A 17,860-nucleotide genomic window follows, 5' to 3' on the forward strand; every position below is an offset into this window, starting at 1 on the left:
AAAGATGGAAACAAACTGTACGGTAACTACATCTAAGGAGATACATATCTGAAGCAGAAGTCGCCTGTGACACTGCTGAAAGCCACCTAGAGAGGGGTTTGCCCCTCCCCAAATTATCAGTTTTTCCTCACTCCCTTTTCTTTCATCTCCCTTTTTCCTTCTTCAGCAGGACTGCAAGAATTCTTCCAGCTTCTGTACTATTCTCCAACACATGCAAGGGAGTCTCATAGAGGGAAGAGACCTTTCCCTGGCCTGCAGTTTGCCCGCTCTGCACACAAGCTCGATAAGGACAAGGTTAAGCAGACTAGTCTGCGTAACGCCATTTAACAGTGCTACCCCAAATATCCACAGACTGTACTTTTGCCTTTTGGGAAGGCATTAGGGGACTACATTCACTCTTCTCTGAACAGTATTAGGTACATCTCAGCTCAGAACCAGACCCTGCCCCAGCTCTGCACATCAGTCGCTCTTAAACGTAGTGATCCTGGTAGCTCTGGAAGTCCCAAGATCAAGAATTGATGGAAGATACAGAAGCATATATACACGCAATTTCTTCTACTTTTTCCTAAGCAATGTCAGTTATCCTGTTTGCTGCAAGATTCTGTGCAAGACAGATCTTATGTTAAGGTTCAAAATTTGAAAAACAGTAGCAGTTCAGCCTAATAAACATTTTTATAATATCTGGAGATGAACAGAGTCATAGATTTCCCCAAGAGCTTCAAATGCTATCATGTTACTGCAAGCAACAGGAACTGATACTTCACTACATTTGATAGCCCTTTATATGTAAACCACCTCAAAACCTGTTTCTCACTAGATTTTCAGTTACATAAGGCAGCACTGTAGTTAAACAGTTGCAGTCCAATGTTTTAAGTGCCATTTTCAAGTTAGTTGTCCCACTGGCATTTGACCAATGCAGTAAGTCTGAGATTTTTTTTTTCTCTCCTTTTAGTTAGTCTGAGAATAGAGATACTTCCTTTTATCTGGGCAACACAACAGCATTCAATGCAATGCTGTTCATATATCAGCCGTCTCTAAGACCAAATCCATTTTAAGTAGATCACCAACAGCTAGATTGAGAATCATAATTAAACAACAACAAATTTTCTCCTTCAAAAGTGCATCTGTGGGTATTCATGTGTTTTCACTGCTTTTAAGTATTTGATTTGCTTGGGCAATTTCAATAGATTAATTAGTTTAAACGTTATTTAATCAGTATTCCTTTCATTTAGTACTTAAGTTTTCAGAAAAGTTTCTGCAGCATGTATTATATTGAAATGCATAAATTGTCACATGTATTGTCTGTCCACACATTCACAGTTGCACAAACTACTTCCCTTTTCATTTATGCCTATATAAAAGTTAACTAAGCCAACTGCTTACTCAGAGAAATTTCTACATATTTTTAGCTACCGTTGACTGCCATTTGAATTAGTAAAAATATAAAGATGAGACAGTGCTACGTGACAAGCAAATATTGCTGGCAGATCTGCAATATTGGGAATTCTCCTACTAGTAGCATTTCACCTCTTGGACTTCTAACACACATTATGAAGTTAGTAGGTTTGGTTTTGCTTTAAGTTAACTACAGCTTCACCACTCATGTGATACCATCATTCTTACAATCTACAAAAACCCTTAAAGTTTGAGCCAAATTTAACCTGATCGTTTCTGTATTTCTGAGCGCGGTTCCTTTTTAACATTCAGAAGAACTCTCAGTTTTGCATCTCAATCAAACTTTCACACATCCAACCAGAAACATGAATCACACCAGTGCTATTTCAGGGAACATGTACAGCTATAGTGGCAGGGGAAGTGTGCCATCCACCAGATCACACAAACACAGAGGGAATCACAAAGTAATGCTTGAAACAGGCAATTTACTAAGTGCAAATATGGTTTTATTCTTTTTAAAAAACTCTCATCAGTTTGCTGACAGGACATTCCTGACTTCTGTGCTGCAGACCAATGCTTGCTAGAACCTCAAAACATTTTCCACCATTAAGGCCCTAATCTGCAGTACTGGTATGATAACTTAAAAAAATGCAGCAAGTATTTTTTACCTGTAAGAAAAGGATATGAATTTGATAATCTTTCTAAACTTACTGTTGAAGTATTGCCAACCTCAAGTGTTCAGAACACATAAGTCAGAACCTACAAAAGACTTGGGATTTCAAAAGCACTGCAGTTTTGAAATCAAGTGGGAGTACATTTACGTATTTATTTTTACTTCTCCTTCAGTTGCATTTAGGGTTTTCCTGCTTCATGTTTCATACTTCATTGCACAACTGAAAACCCCTCAACTTTGAAGTGTTATTTAATTTAGAGATTAGATGATCATAAAATTCATTGATTCCAAGACCTTTGTGGACCTTTGTGAAGAACAGCAAGTATTAGAAAATTACAACAATTACAGATAACATTTTAAAAGTCTTTAATCAATTTACTTGAGTATTTACAACAGTGTTTATGTAGCCCATTTTTCCTTCTATTTCCTGAGTAGTAATACCATAAAAATAAGTTGAAATTAGGAAGGCGCGCAACACAGTAGGAGATTTAGCAGGGAAGTGTCATAAGTAAAATTTAAATAAACAACTTAAGTTGGTTCTTTTCAAGGTAAAAGCATTTTTTTTTTCCTAAACATTATCTAAACCAAGCCTGCCAGGCCTTCTACTAACTGTAGTGGAAATTCTGTGAGTGTGCAGAAGCAGCCTGTAATATTGTATGTCTGCTTTCCCACCTTTGCTGCACTGTTTAGCATTTAATTTCATGCATAAGACCTTTAATTTCTGATTTAATACCGTACCATTGAAGACTAGCCACTTACAGTCTATACAAAGTAGCAGCATCTTTAAAAACAGCTAGTACACTACAATTTAATAAAGAATTTTAAAATATTATTCAGTAAGAAGAGGTAGGACTAATACCTTGCTGAGTAAATGCCCCTTGTTGAAGTGTACATTTGTCACAGCAAGCTGTGCAAACAGAGAAGTCTTTAGCCTAACGTATGCAGTTAACTCCAACACTTCAAAATTTTTTATTAAAAATGGTTGGGATGAATGTCACTAGAATTTACCACTGGCTTTCTGAACGTTTCTCCTCTTCCAGATGCTCATCCTGTAATTCTTGTGTTTATTTTCTGAATGCACCTATATTACACGCTAGCATCTGCAGTCTTAAGAGTGAATTTACTCTCTTCTCTAGCCCATCTAATAGGCTGCATTTTCTAAAAACATATACACACAGGCACATAAACACAAACAAAATACCCTAACTTCAGTTTCTATGGATTTACGGTTTACTGTTTAATGTAAGTAGCATTCAGCTAGTGATATTAGTTACTCTAATCAAAACGTAATGTTGCCACAATTCAAGAGCAACACAAGCAGAAATGAACAAGACCATTTCACCCACCAGAAAGCAAACGCAGAGTTAGTGGCACACTGACAAGAGCAACTGTGGCCTGTTCTCTGGATAGCAGCAGTTCGGCAGATAGGTAATAACCACAAGATTTAGTATTAAAGATTCGAGAAAGAAGTTTGAAACTGCAACGCAAGATTCAGCTATTAGAACAGAAGATTCACTTAGCACAGTTATACTTAAAAAAAAAAAGCAACTAAAACACACACAAAACCAAACCAAAACCCCCAAAGCAACCAACCAAACAAAAAAACACCCAACCACTACTGAATAGTGACAATTCAGTTACTGGATCTGCACTGTCTGTCTGCAAGAATGCTCACTCCACACGTAACATTTACAGACCGAAATTCACTGTATAGGATAACTTTTATAAGCAGTGTATAATAGCATAGGTTTTATTTTACAATTTAAAGAAATTCAAGTTGCATTGACAGGTACTATACAGAAATCAATAAAACGATTATTTTTTCCTAAATAGTGAGATTTTTTCCCCCTACATTTAATGTTTGACTATTTAATACGCAACAAGAGATATTTCATAATTCTTAAACATCAACATAATTTTTGTACATTTAAAAATTATCACTTCCACCAGGAAAAGGTCATCACCTTTATTTAATACCATTAAAATGCATGCATATTATGGCAGATAAATCAAAGAAAAAGTCTTAATTCACAAGCCCTTTCTCTACCTCAAAAAAAGAGGGGAGACCCCATCAATATAAAAAAAAAAAACCAAACCAAAACCAAATAAAACCGGTGGTGTAAGACTAATATCAGCTTCACCACCTTATCATAGGGGATCTCCAACTATTTCAGCTATAAGCTGAAGAACCAAGCTTTAAGAACCAAGACATCGCTAATGTAAAACGGTAATTATTATCAAGCTGGCATCACAAGATCAGAGTCCAATACAGACATTTTGTACCTTAGTGCTGGATAGTGTTACTTGAAGCCTCAGCCTAATAGCCGGTTTATTCATAAGGCACGCACTAAAATGAAACAAACAGTAATTAAGTGCTGACAGTGACCTAGTTAGCTACATAAAGAGCTAGACCGTCCTGTCATTCATTACAGGTTCGCCGGAATCCGACAGCAACGGCTCCGTCCGCCCGGCAGGGCGAGAGCCGGGAGCAGCGCCCCTCGCCCGGGCAGCCCCGGCCTCCCGCGACCGCCGCGGCCCGCCCCGGCCCGGCGCCGCCGGCCGCTCCCCCGCCCCCCCCCCCCCCCCTCCGCTTCCCAAGCCCTCGGATCTCAGCAGCGAGCTGGGCCCCGGCGAGCGGCGGGGCCGGGGCGGGCAGCGCCAAGGCCGCCTGCCTTCGCCTGCCTTCCCCTCCCCCGCGCCGCAGATCCGGCAGCTCCGCACTGGGAGAAGGCAGCCTCTGACTCGCTGGCTGCTCGCGTCCCCCTTCACCTCCCTCTCCTCCCTCCCCCAACGCGCACACTTGATAGAAAGTCTCCTCTCGGCGGCGGGAGGGCGGTGAAATCCTTTCGCTCTCCTCCCTCCGCTCTCTGTAACGCGAACGAGCCGCCGCCTTCTGTTCCTCAGCCTTGGCCAAGTCGGCGTTTTGTTGACAGGCTCTGCCGGGCACAAAATGGGGCTGCCGCTTTCCATGGGCGCCGCCATTTTGTGAGGAGCCGCCGCGCTGAGCTGGAGCCGCAGCCTCAGTAAGCGGCGGCAAACGGCAGCCCCAGGCGCGCCGGAGCGGCGGCCGGGGTCTGTGTAATGGTTGAATAAAGTGACCCCCTCTAGGGAATCCCCAGCTGACAGTTACGTAAGGGACCGTGCGCAATTGCTGCGCTTAGCATGGAAACCCACCTAGCCCTGCTACGCAATTTGCCTATCCTCCCCCCCCCCCCCCGCTGCCTCCCACTCCCCTTCCACACGGCGCCCGGGCCGGCAGAGCAGCTCACCTCTGCCGACCGCCCCTCACGGAGGGGAGACCACCCCCCACCCCCACCTTTTTTTAAGGAATTTTAAGGCATGATTTGATTTAACAACCGCCGCCCTCTTGGGAAAGGAAGGTTTAGCCGTGTATGTCTGAAAGAGCGATTTAGCCCCTCAGTCACTTGTTTTAAACCTCTCTCATTCATATTATCCTGGCTTTGGGAGTCTTATGCATACTGTTGCTGAAATAGCAGAAACTCGGGAGTGTCACAGACAGGAGCTGCAGACCAGGATCTGCTGCAGGTCTAATTTTAGGAAGGGGGGGGGGGGGCTTAATGCTACAGTGAATAGACACTATGCTGTTTCTTACACTGAAATGCATGCACCACCACTCCATCCTCACAGACTTTCAACACAGAGTTATTAATGTGAAACTGAGGGATGTCTTTCCCCCCAAAGTGTGAGCCCAGGCCAAACCTTACCAAGCATCTTACTTTATCTTCAACTCTATGGCTATATTCAAGCTGAAACACCACTCGTGTAAAAAGGGAAAAAAAAAATCATTGGGGGAAAAAAAAAATTATTTCCTGAAGTAAGTTAGTACATGGAATTGAAAGGAACTATAGTTTTCCTTCTTTAAGTGCTCACTTGGGGCCATAATGTGCCATTGATTTTAAAACACAGCTCTTTACTGACTTTAATGAGGAGTTCTGCTTAAAAAAAAAACCACCTGAAGGCCCGATCTGGCCTTGGAATTCAGTGTATTGGTTGTGAGGGGCAAATGTTCCTCTGGCATCTCTTGAACTGGAGCAAGCGCTCACCTGCGGCTCTCTCTGCGTTCCAGAGAAGGACAAATGCCCACCTGGGCCGCCACTCGCTTTACCTGAGGAGCAATGGCTCAACAGAAGGCACCATTCACCACATGGGCACTTTCTTTGCTCCTCTTTACCCCAAGTGGGGCCGGGCTCCATCGGCGTGGGCATGCAGGTCTTCTTTTGGGCTCCCCTGCATGGCAAACACCTCAGGAGACAAGTCTTTACCAACACCGTACACGCCATGGGGCAGAGGGAAAGGCGACCTGCAAGTGCCACTGCTGGCTACTGCCTGCCGAGGGTGAGGGCCAAGGCCTTCCTCCTTCGTTAATTTTATGCTGTGAGTTACATTCATCAGTGTACAGAAATATATAGGCAGTTTAGACTTAGTACAGCAGCCCTACAGCACTTGGATTACAGGCCATGGTATACTCCAAGAGAAAGAAGGCAAATAAATAAATAAATAAATACGTATTTATGGAGCCAGGCAGAGCTCAGGCCCCTGCTGGCAAACCTCTCCAGGGCACCCCCTGCCTGTGACGGCGCTCGGCCGTTCTCCTTTGGGGGAGTTTTAAACACTCCGCGCCTGGGAATGCGGGGTTCCCGCTGCCCTCCCCCCGCCCCCGCCGTGCCATCCGGGGCCACTTCCTGCCCTCGGGAACACCTCAGGCCGGGGGACTCGGAAAGTTTTCCAAAAAGTCCAAATATCCAGCAGTGCCCCCTTCAGTTGTTGTTTTCTCTCCCCTTGAACTCGGGGCGTTGGGCTCAGTCCAATTTATAAAAAAAAAATATAAAAATTCGGCCCCGCTTTCCAAATCCACCTTTCCTGCCCTCCCCCAACCCAGCCCCCCCCCGGCCGCCAGCCAGCGCAGAGAAGGCTGATCGGTGCGAGCCTGGCGAGGGAGGGCCCTTTCCCGGGCCCCTAGCCCCCGGAACAACCGGTAGTAGCCGTTTTTTTCCTCCCCTCTTCTCCTTCTCCCTCGCCTCTTTCCGCCCGGCTTTGTGTGAAGTTTGCGGCACATTGCAGATGAGCCCTTAGCGGCGAGAGGAGCCTATTGTTCCCCGCCAGGAACTGCTTTGCTGGGGCTGTGCTGGCTTTTGCCTTTAGAGCTGCCTTCCGCAGTACCGGCACCGGCCTGCGGGGTCCGCTGTGTTGCGCTCTCCTCCAGGCAGAAGCACGGCGGCCTCAGATCTTTTTGTCTGAGAGAGAAGAGAAGTGAATCCCGCTGCCGCCGCCACCGCCGCCGCCGCCGCCGCCGTAGCTGTACAGTGTGTGTGTGTGAGAGAGGGAGCGAGGGAGCGAGCGAGGGAGAGGGAGATCGCATGGAGCCGCGGCTGTAACACACACACACTGTCAATACCTCACTCCGGCTCCCCCCCCCACCCCCCCCCACCCCACCACAACAGTAACCCAATTCATTGTGTGATCCAGCAGCACCATGTTGAGTCTCATGTGCAGGCTGGATCGGTTGGGTTTGTGGTGCTGAGAAGAGGCAGCGGCAGCGGGAGGAGGAATTACTGAGAGGTGCCCCTCTCCCTCCCCGTCTCTTTGCCTGTGTGTTGTGTGGAGGAGACAGGACTCGCAATTACCACACTCTCGGGGCTCCCTTATTCCTTTTAAACTTTTTTTTAAGCAAGCCCCTCTCCATGGCTGATCCCCGGCCGAGCACGGGCACCTGGGTCTCTTAAAGACGAGGAGGAGCCGGGGATTGTTGTTGTTGTTGTCGGCCGTTTTTTTTTTTTTTTTAAATTGGATTTTTTTTTTTTTTTACGAGAACCTTTTTTTTTTTTTTTAATACAAAAATGGCAAATTCGACGGGTAAAAACCACGCAGACCAGCGGAGAAAGGGACTCGCTTTCCTGGACGAGCTGCGGCAGTTTCACCACAGCAGAGGGTGAGGAAAATGGGGAGATGGAACGGGAGGGGGGGAGGCTTTTAAACCGACCAGATCCAACTTCCAGCCCCTTCCCTGAAGGACACGGCAGCCCCAGCGAGGGGAGAAAAGGGGGCAGAGCTGACAAGTTGTGGTGTTTTGTGTGTATCTCCTTTGGCAGGTCTCCTTTTAAGAAGATCCCCGTGGTGGGTGGGAAGGAGCTGGATCTTCACGCTCTCTACACCAGAGTCACCACTTTAGGCGGATTTGGGAAGGTGAGTGGAAGTTTTAATTTGGGTTTCCCTCCCATTAACCTCTTCCCAAAAGTCTCCTCTGACCCCCGGGGGCGGCGGGGGGAGCCGGGGTGGCCGGGAACCGTCCTATTTAAAGCCGGTTAGAGAAGGTGGGGGGTGGAAGAAGGAAGCGAGCAGACAGGCAGGTTGGTGGCTCGGCCTTGTCGGTGGAGCGATGAAGGGGGATCCGGGGGTACGGCGCACACCCCGCCCGTGCCTCCCCCCGCCTCCGCCAGAGCCCCTCGCCCCTTCCCCCCCTTCCCCGGGAGAAGGCGAAGGGGGGAGTCCAGAGCTCCGGTCGGCGAGAGGCAGTTTCTTTTCGCTTGTGGTGGCAGCTCTGTGTGTGTGTGTGTGTCTCTCTCTCTCTCTCACACACAGAGAGAGACAGAGAGGAGAGAGTCTGAGCGCAGTTTTAGTGCAACTCAAAATTAGCGGGCATGTTTAACATCGATAATCGGCACGGAGCATGGGCTAGGAAACGATCCTCGCAGCCGGGGGGGGCCGGGCGCTGCCCTCCGAGCCCTTCCCCGGGAAAAATAACAAAAGGGGCACCCAAGACGGTGTGTAATCAAATAGCCATCTTTAGGCTTCAAGGCTAGGGACAGAAATGTAGGCCTCAAAAGAAAGGCCTCTCTGTGTCTGTGGATCTGTCTCGGGGGGACCCCCCGGGACGGCGGCCCCCGCGCCCCGCAGGCCAGGGGGCGCCCCCGCCGAGGCGGCTCTGACGGATTTTAAACTTCTTTGGGTTTTTTTTTTAACGGACCGCGGCAGGATTTAAAAGGGGGCGACAGAGGGACTCCCGATTGGTTATTGTCCAGGCAGTAAAAACAAAAACAAACAAACCCCAAAACAATACAAACCTTCCCGGCCTCTCCTCACTCCCCCCCCCCCCCCCCGAAAAAAAATAAATGTGTATATTAAAAAAATAAATAAAGTAAAATACCGGTGAGAAGCGGGAGTATTCCCGAAGGGGAAATACTACCGACTGTCAATAAAATATATAGTCCTAAATCCCATATACATTCTCGTTTATTTCTTTTTATATATTTACCTATTTGCTTCATGGCAGCTTGTGGGGTTTTTTTGTGATGTTCGCTGACAGCGACGTGTTTATGTGTACGTTGTGTATCTCGGCCTGTGTGTTGTTTTTGACAGGTATCAGAGAAGAATCAGTGGGGAGAAATTGTAGAGGAGTTTAACTTTCCCAGAAGTTGTTCTAACGCTGCCTTCGCTTTAAAACAGTATTACTTACGGTGAGTGCTATCAAGTTGTTGCAGTAGTATTTTTGAGTGTGGGATTATATTTGGTTTTCAGTCTGAGCAATAGTAAAAATACCCCTACTCTTTAAAAATGCTGTAAAATAAACCAGAAAGAACTTGTAATTCCTTACTGGTCTGGTGCAGTGATCAGTTAAAGGTAATTCTGTTTTGTAGTTATTTTATTTGTATTTTACATCTGCAAGCCTTAAACTTTGAAGGGATCCCAGGTACATAAACAGTATATGTCAGAGCCATTTTTAGTGATTGTTTTAGAATCACGGTACTAAAGGACTGTTACTAAGAGATCATGTTATTGTAGTTACAGAAACTTAGCTTAATTTTTGGAGCACTGAAATGTGTTGATATATGTAAACTTGTTTACTGCTCAGTGGAGTCAGGCATTGAATGAAAATGCATCTGCAGGAAGGTAGACTGCTTTGGATAAATTAAATTGTTATCAATTACTAACTGCATACATTATTTTTTATTTTAGAGTAAAATGAGCTAAATAATTTTTGCTGTTACTTGAAAAATAGTGGATTTCTGCAGTTTTTTAAAATGAGATTACATTCCTTGAAATGATACAGGTTGTTTCTTGTGATGCAGTTTATTTTTTAATGTAGCATGGAGTTCATATTGAATATTTTAAATTACTGTGTGTGTTTAGTTACTGAACGACTTTTTTTAAAAAATATTTTTTATTAACTTTTGGTGATTATTCATTGTGTGAAAGAATTTAAAATTATTGCTTATATAGTGTTTTTAGATGCTATATATAGACAATTATATTTCGTTTAGAATAAAGTTTTATGTACATTGGTTAAGGAATGTAATTTTCTGTTTGTGAATTGTACAAACGATATTTTTCATTGCAATTAATGATAATATAGATGTGCAATATGTACAAAAGATGTGTGAGCTTTTGGACTTCTGTTTTGGTGATCTGAGTACACACAAGCTTTATCTGTCTCTAGTTTGGCCTTCTGAATTAGGAAATGCAGTAATTGTACAGGTGCACTTTCCATTGGTTGTCCTAGATTGACTTCCAGCTTGAAGCTGTAGAGTTCGTAGCACAGTGGAGCAGTTATTGAGTTACAATGATGTCTGGAAAACCTTAGTCAGATATCTGTAGTTACTGAATTTTTCTTTTTTTGGTGGTGACATATGACTGCTTTAAGATCCAGACTAAGGAAAGAAATTACCATTGTTAATAGCTTTAGCAAAGTTTATGATTGGTATCAGGCCTAGGAAAAAAGTGAGAAGCTCACTTTAGGATGTCCTCCTCTGTGTGTGGGGTTTGTGTTTTTGTTTTTGTTTTTTTTTTTTTTTCTCATCTACTGCATAGTATTGAGATAGTGTTGCTGAAGATTTCTTCGATCATAGAAAGCAGTTTTTTGCTTTTTTGAGTTTTTCTGTTGGACCATGTAGTCTATTACTTGACTAGATTTTTACATAAAATTTGCAAAATTATAGTGTTTTTTTGTTTTTACCCTTCCCTTTTTATTTCTATATTTTGTAAGTGTTTGAATGGCCTAACTTTTTGCACCAGAAGGTTGTATGTCATTTATGTTTACATCTGTATATTGAAAGTGTTTATATCCTGTGACAGTTAACACAATTAATGTTCATTTGGTTTTCTAATGACTATTAATTTTTAATAAGATACTACTTTTTAATTTAGAATCAGACATACAAAAATGTTATTTTTATTAATAGCATGCTGGTATTGACATTACTTAAAATACAGTTGATGAAATTATGTATAAATGATTACATACAAATAAGTGAAATTTTTTTATTTATTTGGAATTTGGGAAAAAAGTTGATAAACAGTTAAGATGAAGAATCTTTAAAAAATTTGGTTTTATCATAATCTCTGTGATTTACTTAGGGCATTCTAAAATAAACTGTCAAGGTTGTTGGTTTTGGGGTGGATTGGTTTTTAGTGGTTGGTTTGTCTTTTGGTTTTGTTTTTTTTCGAAATTACTGCTTTACTCACTGTTGCTTCTCATATAATCTAAGTTTGATATGAACTGTTTCCCAGCTGAGTTCACCTCCTTACACGTGTGGTAATAAGACTGTATATACACATATATCTCAGGTTAACATGCGTTTAGCTTTAACCTAGAAGGTTTGGGGAGAGGAGGGAATTTGGTTATAGGGAAAGAAAAAAATGCTCTAATGATAAATTCGTAAAAAGGCTCTTGTTTGTCTGTGTTGAAGAACATAACCTGAGGTTTCTTATAGGGCTACATTTTCATGAACTGCTGAGCAATTACCCTTGGAAAAAATGTTCCTCTTGAGTCCCAAGTATGACTATAATCTTGGCCTCACTATTGTAATGACTTTGCAAACAAAGCCAAACAAATTGAGGCCTATCAACTTTTATATACATTTTTATCCAATCATGTGTTGTGTGTCCTGTAAAGTGAGGGATCTGCATGGCAGATGGGGACCCTGTTGAATTCAGAGGGATTCACCTACGTGCATACATTTGCAGATTTGGATTTGTTTGTGATGAAAGTTGCCTCTTTCTATGAAACATCTGGCATACCATCTTCACTGAGATAAGATCTCAAGCTACATGGACCACTTGGTCATTTTGCTGTGTTATCTCTTAATAATGCTGTCATTTTGACTTAAAATTACTATGTAAATAATTTAGAAAGTTGAATTATTTGTGTGACGTCAGTAGTCCTGTTGGCTTGATCAAACCAAATGTTTTGCAAAACAATCATCGGGTTATGTTTTTTCTAGGCAGTTCTGAGGTGTGCCTTTTGTTTAAATAACTTTTTCATTTTGTCTGTTGTGGAATTTCGCTGGGTGTCTTTGGGAACATATGGTAGGCTTCATTAAAGATGTGACTTGTTTAAACTTCTGATACAATTCTGATAGGCTTTATGATAGGTGATATTTGAATATATGATAGACAATCCTATCTACCCCTTCTCCCTTGCACTGCCCTCTCTTTTCTCTCACTGGGAAAAGTTGTTCATAATAGGGAAAGTCTGAACTGTTCAAACTTTGTGCCTGTGTTGCTTTGAGCAGTCTGACAGGTGAAGTAATTTATGCACTGTGGTTCCTAGTGAGCAGTCAAAAGCCACAGTGCCGATAACCATTGATAGACTGTACTTGTTAATGTAGTTCTGTAAGTCTCTGCAGCATCAGAGAGTGTAATTCCCTTGGATGTAGTGCAAATTAGATGTTTCATCTCAATTGAGGTGAATTAGTAAAGCATTTTCTAAATGTTTCTCTAAAGATTATTTTATAATGTTAATGAAAATATTTTAATATGGGGTAATAAATGTAAACATCAGTAATGTGGGCATGCTTTTACATTTTTGTTAGTAAACATGTACAGTAGGTGAAAAGAAAGTTAACATGCAATATAGCCTGTTTTTTATGTCAATGGTTGATTAGGTTACAGTCCTACAAAGAATTGGGCTGATGTGACCTCATACGTTAGTATAAGGTTCTGTTGGTTTTCATGTGAGCGTAAGCGATACATTTATTCTGTTGTGGGCCTTCCATCTATTCTTGGGGAGTGAGAGACCTTGTAAACTAAATGTGCAAAGGAAGTATGCCTAACTGAATTAAAAATAATTTTGCTTTTAAAAGGTATTTATCTGCAGTAAGAGAAACTATGTGAAAGGACAAAGTGTCAGGGAAAATAAGTTTAAGTCTCAGTTCTGAAGAGAATTTCTGAAAGCTGGGAAGCAGGTGTGTATGATAAGCTTCTGGTAAAGGCAGGAGAAATGAGTTAATACTAGTTAAAGGTGTATAAGAATTTGCTGTTGTAAATATTGGGGAGGTAGTGGGAAGTCAAGTGGAGAGGAAAGAGGTCAGTTCATAAATGAGAAGTTGCATAAAGTTATTATAAAGACAAGCCATTATACTGAATTTCCTGAAATTCCATATATAGTAGGATGAAAACGTGTGAGCATTTAAAAATCAGGACCATATAAAATAGTTATTGACAAAAAAGAGAGGGGGTTCTTGAAAGTTCTGAAGATATTTATAAGTCATTTGATATTCAGGATGCCACTAAGAAATTGAATAACAGTACTGATTTCTTTAATAAAAAAAAGGGGGGGAAAGAAAAAGGAGAGAAAAAAAAACAGGCACGAGCTGAAGAACTATGTAAATGTAAGGGATTCTGTTCTTAGTAAAATAATGGCAGAAATATTAGGGAAACAATAATAAGCAGCCTGAAACTTTCCAAGCAAAATTACTTTAAAGGAGTTTTCTTTGTTATTCTTGCTCAGTGTTTAAAATTAGGATCTGATACTGCAACAGCATCTGCCCCTAGATTCAGTGAGTATGGAGAAGTACAGGACTGGCTTGCTTGCCACATCTGACTGCAGGTTCAAGGCCTCAGTGGATGAAGAGAAAGTTAGAGCTGTAGTAGTATTTTCTAAAATGCAAATACATTTCAAAATCTCTCATTAACAAATTATTTACGTATATGAATAGTCATCTGAAGGAGAAATTGGGTGAAGGACCATAAACAAAAATAGAACAAAGTATAAAGAATAGATTTGGTGAGTCACAGCAGTTTTAGGTGTTAAAAGAGTAACACCAGTGTGTACATATGCATGTAGTAATACTACTTTAGCCATTTTAGGCATATTTAGTGTCTGGATTGATTAACTTTACGAGAAAGTGAATAGTACGCTTGCGATGTTAGCAGACAATGAAAGTGGTAAGAGTTAAACGCAAGTCAGCGCAGAAAAGAAAAGGTTATCTAAAGAAATTAGGTATATTGTTGGAAAATACAAATGAGATTTAGTTTGGAAAATGCAAGCTAAACCAGTTGAGGGACAGTAATCCAAAACAGGTATTCATTGTGAGGGAATAACCTGGAAAGCAGTATTGCTGAAAAAGGGATAGGAGCGATACCATGGGCCTGATAATCCTGTCAGTTGTGTGCACCCAACTCCCTTTCATATGAAAGGGATTTGTGCATGCTTCTGACAGGAAGAACAGGCCCCAATTTGCAATATGATACATAGAGTTCGTGAAAATCAGAATGAGTTTAGGTTGCATCCACAGAGGCATTGAACAAGTGGGAGATGAGTTTTTGGTTGAGATTGTGTGACTGTATTTGGAGTACTTTTTTACTTTCAGAGCCTTTGCAACAGGTGGGGCAACTTAACAGAAGCTTAGAGAAGAGCAACGAAATGTTAAGAAGACTGAAGGGACTAAGTGATTTTTTTAAAAAGATTTGAGAAGTAAATGTTTCGCTTTGCTAAATGAAGATTTTGGGTGAGAAGGGGAAACGTATCTGACGAGCATTTTTAAGGGCCTAAATACTTAAAAGGGAGATTATTTTTAAATAAAATAAGAGGCTGTGTTAATGTGTAAGCTGAGATGAAACTAAGGGAGAAAATTCAGAGCAGATAGCAGCACAGAAAACCCCAAGATATACTTGTATACCTTCTCAATAGTATGCCAAGCGGAGTAGGGGGGAAACCCACACCATGGGTCATTCAGAACTAGCCTAGTCAGGACACTAATACATGTGCAATGGGTAACAAGCCAGGACTGGCAGAGAAATGGACCAGATGACCTTACAGGTTCTGTCCATCATGGAATAACACTGTAATGAAGGCTTTAATCTTGCTTAGCTACAGACTTTTATTGCAACACTACAGACTTCACCTGTGGAATCTGTTGCACTTAATTTTGTCACAAATCCTGCAGTCATTGGCAAGACAGGAAACAAATAGATGGATGACATTTTTATGATTTCTTTTTAAAATATTCCCCCACGCCCCAAGATAAAAATTGTAATGTGTGTTTCAGTCAGATGTCTGAGGCCTTGTTGTGAAGTCTGAAGTGAATATTTTACGTAGTTGGAGGGGGAATTTTAGTTTAGTTATACTGTAATCATACAGTCAACATATTCACAATCAAGACTACTGTTCATGCAATAAAGCTTTATTTAGGGGAATTAAATATTTTGGCTGTTAACATCTTAGAATGTCTCTCAATAGAAGTTGTTTATTTGGGTAGATGTTGTCTTGTGAGAGTTGCTGGGAATCTGCTCAGAAGAAAATAGAATTTTTATAATACAGAATTTGCATTAGGCCTCTTCTGAAGAGACCAAGCAGCAGGTTGAAAGGAAACATAGCTACCTTAAAATTGCTCTTTCTTAGAGTTGTGTTATGATACTAGTCACTATGCAGATGAGTTTGGCCTCTATCAAAGTTTCTGAGCTTTTCCTCCAGAGAGTAAACTCCTCATTACTGCTGAAAAACGTAGTGAAAAATTAGTGCGATGAATGTTAACATATTTTCTCTTGCTGACTATTTTTCTGCAAGCTTTTTGTTAGAAGTTACCTAAATCACTGCTGTTAAGCTGAAATATATTGGTTTGTTTGGGGAGGGGTTGATGTTCTTCAGTTTTAATACAGAATTCTGATTGTTTAACTTGAAAGCTTATCTAGACAGATGTTAGAACCAGGTTATTGCTACAAAGAGCAAGTTTCTGGCAACACTATAATAACGTGGTGACTTTTAGGACCTACTGAATCTTCTAGTAATTGATGGAGAGTTTATATGTTAAGACCCTTTTCTAATCTTCAGCTGAAACAGTATCAAAATTAATTTATGCTTTAAAATTATTCATAGCTGTGGTAACGTCTTAGGTTTGAATAAATGGTAAGCATATTACAACAAGATCAAGAATGCATATGGAATGCAAGGATATTGCTTCTTTCCTCCTGAAGTGGAATAAGCCTGGGCTAAGAAAAGGAGTTTCAGACTTTTTTTTATTTATTTTAGAGCTAATAGGCTTTAATTACCTTGTTTATTTGCAGTTAAACCTTAGTAGGTAAGACTTGCGTACTCCTTTTTTCTTTCCTAACCCCTTCCCCACTTTCCCGAGTAATGAAATTAAAAAGTATAATTTGTTAATTTGTTAAGTTTTATAGGTGAGGTACTAGAGGTACACAGAGGTTCAGACCATTACTTTGAGAGTGCATGTCAGATAGGAATGAAATCCAAATACAGTAAAGCCTTTTTTTTTTTTTTTTTAATAATGCCAGAATCCAGTTCTAACAGGCAAATTTCTTCTTCCTGAGGCTCAGTTAAACCATCCGTAACAGGGGGCTACTATTATTTACTATCTTTTAAAATTCCTCTTTAATCGATAGCTGAGGAAGCACTGTTTGAAAAATAAAACAGGATAATGTTATGTTCTGTGAATTGGAAAACTGAAAACTAAGTATGTAACAGATTATGAGAATGGATTGTTTGTGTTTTGTTTCGCTGTGCTTTGTTTTAAAATGCTTGTTCTGAGTGTCAGAGAGGTGTCTTGCGGCTTAAATGGGACTACTTGGAGTAACTGTAGTACCAGTCTACATTATATTAAAAGACATGGAGTTCATAGACGGAATGGGGTATAGGCCAGAGATCCCATCACATGATATGATTTCTGGTTATCAATCTGATACGTATTTATTCTGTGGCCTTAGTTAAATCATTTGCCATCTTTTTATTCATATTTATAAAGTGGGTATACTGATGTTTGTTTACCTATCTCACGGAGAAGTGTGAGACTGTAAGCTCTTTAATGCAGGGATTGTGTCTCTTCATGCTTCTATGTCATGTCTTAAATATTTGAAAATGAATATAAATTAGGAATATATGAGGAAAATAAAACTATTCATAAGCTTGTTTGCCCTCTGCAGTGTTGAGAAGCAGAAAATATAGCATAGATGAGAGGAAGAACAGTCTTTATTCCTTAGGGAATACATAAACTTGGGATACCTAAGCAGAGAAATATTGGAACGGTTGAAAGAAAGAAGCTTATCTTAAGGAAGGATAATAAAACAGCAAGATGGTACCCAGAATAGTGAGCTTAGGCTTTGCCTGAGGTACTAGATTAGTGAGCTAGGTATCAGATCGAAAAGACAGTCTCCTTGGAGCAATGAGTTCAAGTCTAAGCAGACCCGAATTAGATTTTCGGCAACAAGGTAGTGACACTGAGTTCTCTACTTTTTGTTTTCCTATCTTTAAACTGAATGTGCATGCATTTATTTTAACTCCAGATAAATTGTAGCAAGCCAGCTATGCTGCAAGAGGGATTGCATACTATTATAAGCAAGTGGAGTTCTGTTGAATGATGCACTGGAGCATGTTTGTCTGCTAGAGTGAACTGTGTTCATGCTATTTTCCTTTTTTATTGGTGTGGGAGGAGCAACTGTTCAGATTAGTAGTCTTTTAGAATAATTTAGTGTTACTTGTCAATCCGTAGCTGCCTAAAATACATAAAAATCCTGTAAAGTAAGGTGATCATTCTGATTCAG

At 41.1% G+C, this 17,860-nt stretch overlaps 1 protein-coding gene and 1 long non-coding RNA gene across 2 annotated transcripts in view; one reads left to right on the plus strand and one right to left on the minus strand.

Annotated features, from left to right (window-relative positions):
* LOC309683680 overlaps positions 1-5,155 on the minus strand; it is an 81,484-nt gene extending 76,329 nt beyond the window's left edge. Inside the window, exons 1-2 of the long non-coding RNA XR_014270232.1 lie at positions 4,867-5,155; positions 4,352-4,415 (exon numbers count right to left, since the gene is read on the minus strand). This is a non-coding gene — a long non-coding RNA (uncharacterized lncRNA). The remainder of the gene's footprint in view (positions 1-4,351; positions 4,416-4,866) is intronic.
* A 2,771-nt stretch (positions 5,156-7,926) lies between these two features.
* The window catches only part of ARID2 (AT-rich interaction domain 2), a gene marked incomplete at its 5' end in the record, with an annotated part of 104,241 nt that continues 94,307 nt past the window's right edge, over positions 7,927-17,860 (plus strand). The window contains 3 exons of the mRNA XM_082489954.1: positions 7,927-8,018; positions 8,179-8,272; positions 9,446-9,543. Of these exons, the coding sequence (XP_082346080.1) occupies positions 7,927-8,018; positions 8,179-8,272; positions 9,446-9,543 (284 nt within the window). The remainder of the gene's footprint in view (positions 8,019-8,178; positions 8,273-9,445; positions 9,544-17,860) is intronic.

Source organism: Vanellus vanellus, assembly GCF_965231255.1.
Source record: "Vanellus vanellus genome assembly, chromosome: 1".
Lineage (NCBI taxonomy): Eukaryota > Metazoa > Chordata > Aves > Charadriiformes > Charadriidae > Vanellus > Vanellus vanellus.